This window comes from Phoca vitulina, unplaced genomic scaffold (assembly GCF_004348235.1).
Source record: "Phoca vitulina isolate PV1807 unplaced genomic scaffold, GSC_HSeal_1.0 scaffold3, whole genome shotgun sequence".
NCBI lineage: Eukaryota > Metazoa > Chordata > Mammalia > Carnivora > Phocidae > Phoca > Phoca vitulina.
In genome coordinates this window covers 67,029,319-67,042,001 of record NW_022589706.1, presented here as the reverse complement: position 1 = coordinate 67,042,001, position 12,683 = coordinate 67,029,319, and the positions used below count along the sequence as shown (strand labels likewise).

At 38.7% G+C, this 12,683-nt stretch overlaps 1 protein-coding gene across 5 annotated transcripts in view; it reads left to right on the top strand.

The window, feature by feature from the left end:
- The window catches only part of FAM13A (family with sequence similarity 13 member A), a 417,768-nt gene that overhangs the window by 68,493 nt on the left and 336,592 nt on the right, over nt 1–12,683 (top strand). For 4 of the 5 annotated variants that reach the window (XM_032400806.1, XM_032400808.1, XM_032400807.1 and 1 more), the window contains exon 1: nt 9,481–9,891. The exons of the other annotated variant lie outside the window; for it this stretch is intronic. In XM_032400806.1, the coding sequence (XP_032256697.1) occupies nt 9,787–9,891 (105 nt within the window). In that variant the 5' untranslated portion in view covers nt 9,481–9,786. Of the gene's footprint in view, nt 1–9,480; nt 9,892–12,683 lie in introns of those variants that run through there. 5 annotated transcript variants of the gene reach the window in all.

The window sequence follows — 12,683 nt, the reverse complement described above, 5'->3', positions numbered from 1 at the left end:
TTTAGATGATCACAGATCCCTTGAAGCTAATATATTGAGCCTTTAGACCTAAAGAGAAATAAAATAAGCCGGAAAGTAACATAATCAAATCTGTTTCAGAAGTGTAGTTAGTGGTGTAGTTGTACCAAAGGAATGCTGATGAGGCACAACATTTAAAAATTCTTTAATTTTAAAAAATGTCTGCAAGAACTGAGACGAAATTGAATTAAAAAATTTTTCAGAGATAGAATAAATAGGCTATGATGATTAAAGAAGCCAGGGAAGGCTGCAGCAGGCTTTGAGACGTTTATGAAAAGGCTCCTAATGTATGCTTCCTACTGAAATTTCCTCCCACTGTGTGACTGATTTCTGGAGTCTGCCTGAAATCAAATGCAACTTTCTATTCAAACATGTTCTGTTGCCCAACTAATCAATTCTTTCTATTAGGGTAACCATATAATACATAGTCTGAACTGGGACAGTGATTTTTTAATAAACATTTTTTAAGATATTAAAATAAAACTTATAAAACTTATTTATAAGACCTAAAATTTATATTTCTATAAAGCTTCCCTTATAGGATGTGGTGGTCCAGAATATCTCCTGGTGGAGTATTTTGAGATGGTCAACATTGGCCTTCTCAGGTCTTCATCTCATAAACTGGCCCACAGGACCTTGCACGGGAGTTAGAGGTAGAGGAGTGAAGCCTGGTTGCCAAGGTGAAAATGCATGGGGCAGGCAGTGGAAAGATCTTTCCAATGAAGAGAGACTTTTTAGTGAAGGACCGTATCCAAATGCCATCTGCTGGGAGCGATATTTGGAAAAGTCCCTAGTGATATCATGGACTTTGATTTGTGTTCTAGCGGTATTGTCCTTTTTGTAAAGTTAAAGATCAATTCATCTAGGTCTGAATATTTAGATTTTTCTTCTGCTAGTTCTTTTTCTTTAAAATGTATTTCGCCCTCAAGTACAAAATTGGATCCATTTAGCTTTTTACCCATTGCCTCCCTTCTTGCCATTCTTGATCACTTCTCATGAAGGCTGTTATCTTTTAAGGATGATTCTAGGTTATCTATCCTACTTTCTCTAAGGTAGTTAAACTATAAGAATTTTACATTTCAGATAGTTTGGTAAATTGTACACTTTGCTTTTTCTTCTTTATGGAGTTGATATTAATGAGTGAGAACTTTAGCCCTAGATGAGAGAACAGTACAAAATCCAAGGATCATTGACCATGCCTTCATCCCCCAAGGAAATCTGAAGTGATGAGGACTGGAAGTTCGTGTTTTCAGCTCCCAGAATCTCCTATAGCTTTTTTAGGAGATGCTGAAGCTTGATGATGAGGCTGCCCAACGTCCCTTCATGGCACCAATAGACCATCATTGATGTCTCTGGTTGCCAGTGTCCCACAGAATCACACGCCCACAGCATCTGCTCAAAATCAAACCTGCCTCCACATATTTACCACTTACAACATTCCTCATTCCTTTTAGTAGATCCAATTTTTCCATCTGGTATCACTTCCCTTCACCCAAAGAATGCCTTTTAGCATTTCTTATAGTGTGAATTTACTGATGACAAATTCATTCAGCTTTCGTCTATCTGAAAATGTTTTTATTTCACCTTCATTTTTTGAAGAATGTTTTCTCTGGATATGTAATTTTAGTTTTGTAAGAGTTTCTTTGCCTCCCCCCACCCCCTTCAAACACACTTCCTACATATCAGTCCATTATTTTCTGGTCTCTAGTATTTCCTATGAGAACCAAATTGTCACTCCTATTGTTCCATTAAAGGTAAGTATCTTTCTCTGGTTTACTTTTAAGATTTTTTTCCTTTAACTCTCACTGTTAGCACTGTTGAAAATATGTGTGATTTTCTTTATTCTTCTAAAGGTTGGTAGAGCTGAGGGTTAATGTTTGTTACCAATTTTGAAAAAATTCAGCTCTTAGTTTCAAAAAATTTTTTTAGTCCAATTCTCACTCTAATCTCCTTCTAGGACTCTAATTAGACTATATGATATTATTCTCCACATGACTGACATTCTTTTCTTCTGTGTTTTTTTAAGATTCCACATATTAAGATGGAAGTCTTGATTTATCCCTTCTTAGGATCCTGGTAGAGGGGGTCCTTCTGATGCCCTGGCTGCACCCTTTGCTGTCACCTCCCTTAGCCTCAGCTTTTCCAAAAACACTTTTAAGAGTGAAAGAGGATGCTATTAACAATTGCACTGAATCAACAAGCATAAATTGGAACTTTGCCAGGCAGACTAGAGTTTAAGATACCCTACGTATTAGGCAGTATTTCATTATCCTGGAAAACAAACATTAGAATCATCCTTCGTGCTTTTTTTTTTTTTTTTTTTTACTACATGACAACTCTTTTGCCTCTTATGTAAAGTCAGTTATCAGTCTTACAAGTTCTTTCTACAAAGTTTGTGATTTATCTTTCAGCATCTAAATTCAAGATATTGTCCTCTCAGCTGGGCAATTGTTAACAGGGTCCATTTTTTTAATAAGAAGTTTCCTTTTTATTCTAGCACATTTTAGTCAGACCTCAGATTAACCTGGCACTACTTTTGTCAAACCTATTTTCTATTTAAGAACCTACAGAGGTTCCAGAATGTTTGAGGTTAGATTTCTTATTCTTCTGTTTAAAGTCTCTTTTCATGCTGATGTCTTTTTGCACACCACACAGACCCACATTAGAATGCCCTCTCCTAGGGGCGCCTGGGTGGCTCAGCCCATTAACCATCTGCCTTCGTTCCTCTCAGGTCATGATCCCGGGGTGCTGGGATCAAGCCCCACATCGGGCTCCCTGCTCAGCGGGGAGCCTGCTTCTCCCTCTCCCTCTGCCGCTCCCCCCTCCTTGTGCTCTCTCTCTCTCTCTCTCAAATAAATAAATAAAATCTTAAAAAAAAAAAATAGAATGCCCTCTCCTTCTCCTGCCATGCTAATCAATGACTTCTGTAGAAATCAGCTCAACACCTAGTGCCTGAAGCTCTAGCTCCAGTCACTTCTTTCCATCACATTTTTTCCTGTCTTCAAATTCTTAAGTACTAAGGGCACACATTTCAAATTTGATGATACAATTTAGTGTATTGTATTTACTAATTGAAGGATTAAGACTCAAGTGCCTTCAGGGGCCATGAGGTAATCATAAACTGTGAAACAGGCAGAGCAAGGAACAATGGGTATTAAAGTGTTTGTGTTGATTCCTATTCCTAGTAATAGTAATTCCCACCTAGGTACATGGTCTTTCAAATCACTAGGCAGGTGAGACAAAATGGCCAAAAAGAATGCCTTCTCAAGATTTGCAAATTGTGCACTAAAATTTTTTTTCCATATACTTCATAGCTCAAGTAATACACCATTCTTCATATCTCCTCTTAGCCATAATTAGTAGAATAGTAATAGGTGCCCATTGTACATTAAGTGCTTGTGAAATTTAGAAGTTAAATTAGGGTTTTAGTGAACTTAATGGAAAAATAAATGGTCTTCAAAAGAAAATGCTGCTCTTGTCTTGTTTCCCAGGCCTGAGGAATGGACCTTCCCATTCCCATCAGCGCTCTTGCCCACTTCTTACAGGACTGGGCCTGATTCTGTCCTTCCATGGACACTGGCAAAGTGGACCTGCTTTGGCTCCAGGGAAGAATAGGGAATGGTATCCAGCAGTCTAGCCTTAGCCAAGAGGCATGCCAAGAGTTAAGGTGGGGCCATAAGTAGGGCTGGAAAAAGGGACATTAGGCAAGTTAGTGAGGAAGTAATAGATGCAGGTCAAACAGTGGGGCTTAAATAATGACCCACGGAATTGGGATGTCTAAGCTAGAGGCATGTCAAAGAATGACGAGACCAACACTATGTACCTGACAAAAAGACAAAGCTAAATTTATTGACTATCGTAGTGGGGGAAAGGTCTGCTGGTCCTTCTGAGCAGAGCAGACTGAAAATTACATAGGGTTTTTGGAAAGTGGGGAATTAGGATTGGTGGGTGTTTAGTGTGACATAATTGGAAGAAGACTGGTTACTCGAATGAGAGAATTATTGATCGGTTGACATTCAAAGTCATGCTTACTAGAGTGAGCCCATTCTTGATTGGGCTGTTACTGATTGGTTGGCTTGCAAAACCACTTGGTTTGCTGAGGCAAGATGCTGATTGATTGAACAGGTTTAAAATAAATTATGTTGGCTCTTTGTTTCCATGGCTACAGAACAATCGATCTTTTCCTGAGAGGATGGTAATTTTTTTTTTCCTCAAGTGGGATGAGAATGTCTAGATTTCAGAGAAGAAATATAAGCATCAGATTATGAACTGGACCTCTTTCTGGAAAATCCTTCAGAAAATAATTAGGAGAAGTTAAGAATAGGCCCAAGGCCAGGTAACGGGGCAGTCATAACAAAGTAGACAAATAAACCCAAGAAAGACCTACTTCCTGTTACTTTTCAAGGAACCAAGGCCCAAGAATAGTCTTTCTCTGGATATATGAGGATTCTCATGCCCAGTAATGTTACAGAATAGCCCAGAGTGAGGGTCAGCAAACTTTTTCTGTAAAGGGTCAGACAGTAAATGTTTTAAGCCTTGTGGGCCATAGATTCAGTCTCTGTTGCAGTTACTAACCTTGGCCACTGTAGTACCAATGCAGCCATCCATATGTAGACAGATGGGTGCAACCAGAGTTGGTCTAGAGGAGCTGGATTGGACCTGTGGCAGCCACATGCAACTCGCAGGCTATAGTTTGCTGACTCCTGACCTAGAACAAGTAATCTTGTTCTAACTGCTAGGGAATCAAAACCCAAAATATCTGAACCTCTCTGGTTAAGAGGGAGTACATAAATAATCAATAGCTGATGACTAACTGACTTCTGATACCCTATCTGGTTGGATGCCATTGATTCTGGTCCAGGCTAGGATACTCCTGGAGAAATAGCTGAGATGGAAGTGGAGCTGGAGTATAGACAGACGGCGTTCAGGGGAAAAGCCTCCGATGTGCCATTTCCAGTGGGCGTCAGGTGGTTGATCCGTCAGTGCCGCCACCACCACACCCCATGATACTTGCTGGTCTCTGCTACGTGGCCAGAAGTACTATTTCTGCTGACCACTGCTGTTCTTCTGACAACTGTTATTGCTACTCCAGCTGAAGAGATTTTGTCTTTTGAAAACTGATAGTTCTGCCAGTTAACATCAGAGAGCTCGACTTTGAAGCATTTTTAGATTTTTGGAGGCTACGGGATAACCTGGTCTTTTTTAGCTTCCTTCATTAACCTTCCCCAGGCTAGAGGGTCATTTGAATGACAGCGTCTGAGGGGCCTGACCATCAGTTGTGAAGTCCTCTTGACTTCTTCCTCAGGGAGCCCACGGATCTTGAAAATAGGACCTCCTTTGTCCTGACCTGGTATTTCAGCATTTCTGGGAGGAGTCATGGAATTAGCCTACCAGAGCGAACTATTCTGAAAGTACTTTTTACAATTCCTTTATTCTTTCTGGGGGGGAAAAAAAAGGACAGCTCATATTTTGGCTGCGGCTTATGTATTTTCAGATTCTTTGTAAATCAATACTTAGGAATATATATATTTGCCAGCTCAGAGAACTTTCTGGAATTGGACTCTACTATCATTTGCATCTCTGGCGGTGGGGCGGTGGGGGGGAATAGTTGAGACTCTAATTTCAGATACAGTCCATGGAGAAACATTGTTTGATGTGAAGAATGTCTTTTAGTACCTTTTGTTAAATGGCATATTTAGGGTTTTTTGTTTTTGTTTGTTTGTTTTTGCAGTGAAATGTAGTCCTTACCAAGAATAAGGATAAACATTTGCCACGGTACTAATTTCACCTTATAATAGTGTGTAAGTACTCGTAAAAATTAGGATTAGATTTTTTGTCATCCTTATGTAGTATTATCTAAAATAGAAAGAAGATGTTTAAATGTGTTAGAAAAAAAATAACACGAGAGATAATATTTTGATACTCCAACTTGTTCTAACATTACTGAATGTTTTTGAAATCCATCATGAAAAATTGGAAAGGAGCAAAAAAATTTTGAAAAAGATAATGAGAGGGCATCTGGGTGGCTCAGTCATTAAGCATCTGCCTTCGGCTTGGGTCGTAATCCCAGGGTCCTGCTCCGCGGGAGGCCTGCTTCTCCCTCTGCCTCTGCTGTTCCCCCTGCTTGTGCGCGTGCTCTCTGTCTCTCTCTCTCTCCCTCTCTGTCTCTCTGTGTCAAATAAATAAATAAAATCTTAAAAAAAAAAGATAATGAGAGAAGGCTATCTTTATCAGCTATTTAAGTAAATTATGAAGATATAGCTATTCAAATATTATGGAAGTGGAATAAAACTAGACAGACTATGAAAGAAAGAAAAACCTAGACAGAATATATTAGCCTGAAAAAGACTCTGGTTGTGCATGTGTGTGTATATATATCTGAATTTAATATGTAGTATGGATAGTATCATATGGAAAATGAAAAACTTGCCCAATAAATGGGGCAGAGTCATTTGGTTAGTATATTAAAGATAACTTATTTTATACACACACAGTACTTTCAAATACAGTAGCATATTTGAGAGTTTTCTTTCTTTCTCATGTAAGAGTTTAATTGATATAGGCTTGTTAATGTAGCCATATTCCACAAGGTCATTCAGAGGTCTAGGTTCCTTCCATCTACTCACTCTTTCCTCCCCTGGGATTCTCCCCTCTCCATGGTGGAAGTGAGGTGCACCCGCATTCCAGCCTGTGATGAAAAGGAAGGAGAGTAAATGTGTAGTAAGAGACTTCCTGTGAAGCATGTGACACAGAAGTCATGCATATCCTATCCACTCACACTCTGTTAATGAGTACATGGTCATATGGCCCTATCTACTGGTATGAAAGGTTGAGAAATGTAGTCTCTGGGTGCACAACTATGGGCTCAGCCCCAACTAAGAGGGAGAAGAAGCTCGAATAGTATCAGAAAGAGAGACTGCATACTGGAGAGAGTTAACAGTGTGGGCCACAGTAGTTAAATGCAAAATAAAAATTGAATCAATTTAGATCCTCATTTTTCGTTATATTTCAAAAAAATTTCCAAATAGATCTATAATCCAACCATATGATAAGCATCCAAAATTGTTACTTTTATTACCATTTTCCAGGTACTACACTAAGTGCTTTTTATAGATTGTATCATTTAATCCTTAAAATGAGCTTATAAAAGAGACTTGGTGGCTCAGTCGGTTAAGCATTTGCCTTCGGCTCAGCTCATGATCCCAGGGTCCTGGGGTCAAGCCCCGCATTGGGCCTCCTGCTCCGCGGGAAGCCTGCTTCTCCCTCTCCCACTCCCCCTGCTTGTGTTCCCTCTCTTGCTGTGTCTCTCTCTGCCAAATAAATAAATAAAATCTTTAAAAAAAAAAAAAAAAAAGACTTGGTAAGCTTCCATTTGATAAATGGACAAAGCAACACACAGAAGAGAAAATACAAATGAATAATGAGGAATTTTCATATCTTTAATAATAAAAAGAAATATAAGTTTTAGAATGAGAAATCCTTTTCATTTATTAGGAAATATTTTTAAAAATATTCAAACTTCGGTAGCATGAATTGTAGAATGTAAACTGCCAGAGTCAATATATGTCAAGAGCCTTAGCACATGTTAATATTCTCTGTGATCTAGAAACTTCACTTTCTAGAGTCTTGACTAGAAAATAATCATAATGAAGATAGAGCATTACTTACATACACACATAAAATCAGAGACCATGTAAATGTCTAAAATGGGAGAATGACTCAAACTTTTATACAGAATGTAGTATTGTAAATGATGAAAATTGTTTACACTGTTAACGGTATGGGAGTAAGCTTGTGATACTATGTTTGTGTGATACAGTGTTAAGTGAAAAACAACATAAAACTATCAGAAACTAGATTTAAATCATGTTTTTTAAAAACATGAAAGAATGAAAATATGCTAAATGTTTCTGGGTGTTCTGTTATTCTCTTTCACTACCTCATCTCTGCTTCTTTATTAGCGCCTCTGCAATTACTAATCAAAAAGCTTTATTTACTTATTTTCATTCCTCCCTCCTTCCATTGGATGATCCATGAGAGAAGGTACTAGGTCTTTCTTATCATTGTATATTGTATGGTATAGTGCCATATACCATTGTATTTTGTATGGTAATAAATGTTGATTGGGTAATGTTGGGTGATGAGCCTATAGGCGACCTAATCTTCAGGCTTTCATTTTTCACCAAAGACAGGCAATACTTATATAATCACAAAAAGAAGACACATTTTTAATGTATTAGAAAAAGTTTTATAATTTTCTTTAACAGTTAGCCTAGTTTTCTAATGGGTGAATGGAAAACAGAAGTGATAAAACCTAGATTAAGTGGAGGTAGAAAAAAGTTTTATTTTTCAATGGAGAAATTATGTCCATTCCCCCACTCCCATTCTATTGTATGGGATTGTGTTATTCTGCCTTGTGGAGGTAGTCTTTACAATGATCTGTATGCATGCATAGAAACAAAATGTACTTTGTCATGTCCTATGGCTGGCTTATCACAATTTTCTATCCTGGCATTGCTGTGGATATTGTTAGTTGACTAGAAATATAAAAGTATACTAGATTTGAAGGGAAATATTAAATGGAGAGCTGATTTGGGCTTTCCCTTGTCTTCCCACCCCCATCCCCTTAAGATATAACTTTATTATGTTTTGTTATGGAGGACAATTTAAGTCTTTTAAAACTGGGAAAAGTGAAACTCCTCATGCAGTATTAGCCAGCATTTTTTTTTTTTTAATATTTTATTATTTGATAGAGAGAGACACAGCGAGAGAGGGAACACAAGCAGGGGGAGTGGGAGAGGGAGAAGCAGGCTTCCCGTGGAGCAGGGAGCCTGATGCGGGGCTCGATCCCAGGACCCTGGGATCATGACCTGAGCCGAAGGCAGACGCTTAACGACTGAGCCACCCAGGCGCCCCCCCCCCAGCATTCTCTTAAATGTGCCACTAGAAAAGATTTGACCCAAAAAAAGTGATCATAAAAAAATAAGACAGTTTCCTTCTGGCTTATATAAAATGGATATTTTAGCTATCAGTTCAAATATTTGGAAATTGTGAAGTCTGTCACATTTTCTAATGACACAGCATATGAAGTAGGACATTATTGAAAGGTCAACTAGAGGCTAATTTTCCAGACTATAAATCACACATGTTGAATTGTGGAAGTCTAGAAACATGTTGTTTTATGTTTCTCACCATTATATGTGAATAAGATAATTCAAAAGTAATTAGAAGTGGTTAACAGCTACATAAGAGTATTTTCATTTAGAACAATTCTGAAAGAATCAAAGTGGAGGGAAGAACATTTTGATAGAATTTCACTGGTTTCTAAGGGGCACTGGAAGTGAAAAGTGCCTCAGAAAAGTGAGGAATGTGCCTGCAGTTTGCAACCTGAGTGTGAATATGTGAGGTTTTCTTAGGCGTAGCAACAAGGAAGCAAGTTTGCATTTTCACGTTTTGCACTAAGTCCTATTAAAGAATGCCACCAGATGATCGGCGTTTTCTGAACAGAGAAAGCCTGTTTGTGGTATCTGGCAAGTCAGGTTTAAGAAAAAGATGTCAGCAGCTTAAGGCCCATGTCACATGACATCCTCTACTTGCCAATACTAGACGCTCTGGATCAGATTTCAACTCCAGGCAGTCCTGCCAGCCATGTGGGTTCAGCCGAATGAGAAGCAAAGCCACACTTCCGAAAATGTTAGGAGCTGCGCTTCGCTTGCTGTGAGGCCTCTGGATCAGGAGCTGTTTTTCAAATGAGAGCCTATCTACTGAATGGAATTTCAGTATTTCGCTGTCATTTTGATGTTTTCATCTGGTCTTCATCACTTCTACCAGGCACTTCCTGTGAGAATGGGGGCAGGCGCTCTGGCCATCTGTGTGAGTACAGGCCGCCCCTGTCTCCTGTGGACACCGCGGGGCTGAGGAGAGGCCTGTGCCCTCCTGGTTCCGATGAGATGTTTATGCACCGCGGGGCTGAGGAGAGGCCTGTGCCCTCCTGGTTCTGATGAGATGTTTATGCGATTTTTTTGTCTTTACTTTCTGGGAGGTGGGGGAGGGTTCATTACTTAAATTCCTATCTATTCAAATGGACATTAAGCAGTGTTTTGGGCAGCTTTCAGCATTTTTGTCTACTTGCCTTTCCAAAAAAAGATGAAGGGAGATGCCTGCCTGTGGCAGTTTATTCGGTTCCGTCAACTTGATTTAAAGTAGAGCACTCTCAAGCCTTTCAGACTTTGTTCTGAATGAGTTAAATACAAGTGCTTAATTGCAGTTACTGGAAAAATCTAGTGTCTAGATTGAGAAAGAATTAAGATAACCATTAATTTGTTACTTCTGAGTGTGTGTATGACCTTTTTCTATTCACATTTTTGTTTTCAGTTAGTAATGCTAGAATTTCTGTTTCAGCATGGTTGCTGAAAGTGACGGGGGAAGAGCTTGTTCGATAAATGTTTGTGAATCCTTAATCGACTGTAGAGATTTCTGGTTGTTATAATACAATAGCATCAGTAAATAACACTGGTGTAAAATCCACGGGAAATGGTGTATATTTCTAGGGCTGAATTAATGGATTTCAAAAGCAGTTCTGTTGGTGCTTATATATAACCTTTTGCAATAACCAGGTATTATCAATTATACAAATCACAGAATGCTGTGATTTAAATTTTTATTTCAATATATAGAAAATGCATACATATTTAGCATACTTATATTTCAAGCTGGTATTCTATTCCAAGGGAGCATTTTATTTATCTCTAAATGATCTAAGTGAGAAATATCTTATTCTTTATTACCAACTGAACTGCTCACTTTTGTATCAGCACATTGGGTCAGGTTCCCTGGCCCCCCCCCTTTTTTTTTTAAGTTTCAGAAATGGCTGCAATTTGTTGTAGGTTTTGATGGCATCTTAAAATATATAGAAATATCTGGACAATTTTTTACCCATAAGCTTCAAATGGTCGCCAGATGGTATATCAGCCCCATGGATTGAATTTTCTTAGTAAAACTCCCTCATTTCTGTGCTTGGAACTTTTCGGTATCCTGTGTGCCTGTCCTGGTGTCTCTTGTCCTTTTAGTCCTGAGGCTTGTAGCATCCAGGTATCCAGCTGGTTATCTTTCCAGCTTTATAAAATACTTCAGGACTGGAAATGTGTAGCATGTGAGGCCGCAGATCGACCTAAGTGTTACGAGATTTGCAGTCATCTCTGATTAGATCCTTACTCCTTGCCCTTGGCCTGCATGCATTAATCTCTACCTTGACTGAAACGCAGACTGACCCACGTAGGAAACTGTGTATTTTTCCTTAGTTTAATCCAAAGTATATACAAAATTTCCTGTAAGGTTGACATAAAAATCATACCGTTTAAAAGATTATTCACTGTAGTAGAGAGGCAGTTCTCGGTCATTCCTATTCTTGAACTTCAGGTTAGCCTTTGTGCTTTATCCCAGTTAGGAGGAAATGTTTATGTTTTTAGGAGTTTTAGCATAGTATTTCTGGAAAAACGTAGCTATTGGAGAACAAAATACTTTTTTGAATGTTTGTGGCATAAAAGTGAGAGCTAATCACACATAAATATAAGCATAGGGGCTGGCATACTTGTTTTTAGTTTGGGACTTCTTTACCTAGACATATATGTTAGCAACTGCTCAGGTATCCTGCTACTGAAGATAGTTGTTCTTTTTTTTAAAATTTATTTTATATAAATTCAATTAATTAACATATAGTGTAGTATTAGTTTCAGAGGTAGAGTTCAGTGATGCATCAGTTGCATGTAACACCCAGTGCTCATTACATCACGTGCCCTCCTTAATGCCCATCACCCAGTTACCCCATCCCCCCACTCACCTCCCCTCCAGCAACCCTCAGTTTGTTTCCTATAGTTAATAGTCTCTTATGGTTTGTCTCCCTCTCGGATTTCATCTTATTTTGTTTTTCCCTCCCTCTATGATCCTCTCTGCTGTTTCTTATATTCCACATGAGTGAAATCATATGATAATTGTCTTTCTCTGCTTGACTTATTTCACTTAGCATAATACCCTCGAGTTCTATCCACATCATTGCAAATGGCAAGATTTCATTTTTCTGATGGCTGAGTAATATTCCTCTGTGTGTGTGTGTGTGTGTGTGTGCGCACATACCACAGAAGATAGCTCTTTAGACAAAACAATAGAGTAATCAGATATTTGGGTGTGTGTGTGCACGTGCGTGTGTGTGCACGTGCATGTGTATGTATATTGACGTGGGACAGACTATTTCAAAGACAAATCCATTTCAATGTCCATTGACTAACCACCTTTTTTTTTCTCATTCCTTTTATCTCTTCCATATTACTAGTGCTGCTAGTAAAACCATAGTGGACTCAACATTTATTTATATTACTACTCATATTTACAAAGAAGTTGTAGCTTCTTCACTATTGACATCTATTTTTTCCTCAATAAACCACACCCAGGCAAATGAGAACCATGCCTGCCAGTTAATATTGTATCAGTCTCTTCTAGTTTTAAATGTCACTTTAGTGAGATGACTCAAGCTCTCTCGGGAATCTTGAGTCTTTCAGACCTCTTGTACCTCCTGCTGTTCTGTCCATCATGGCACCTGGGTATTTCGAGGCAGGTGGGTTGAGAGTGGAAGCTGGCATATTTTAATGGCTGAAGAAAGAGGGGCCTAG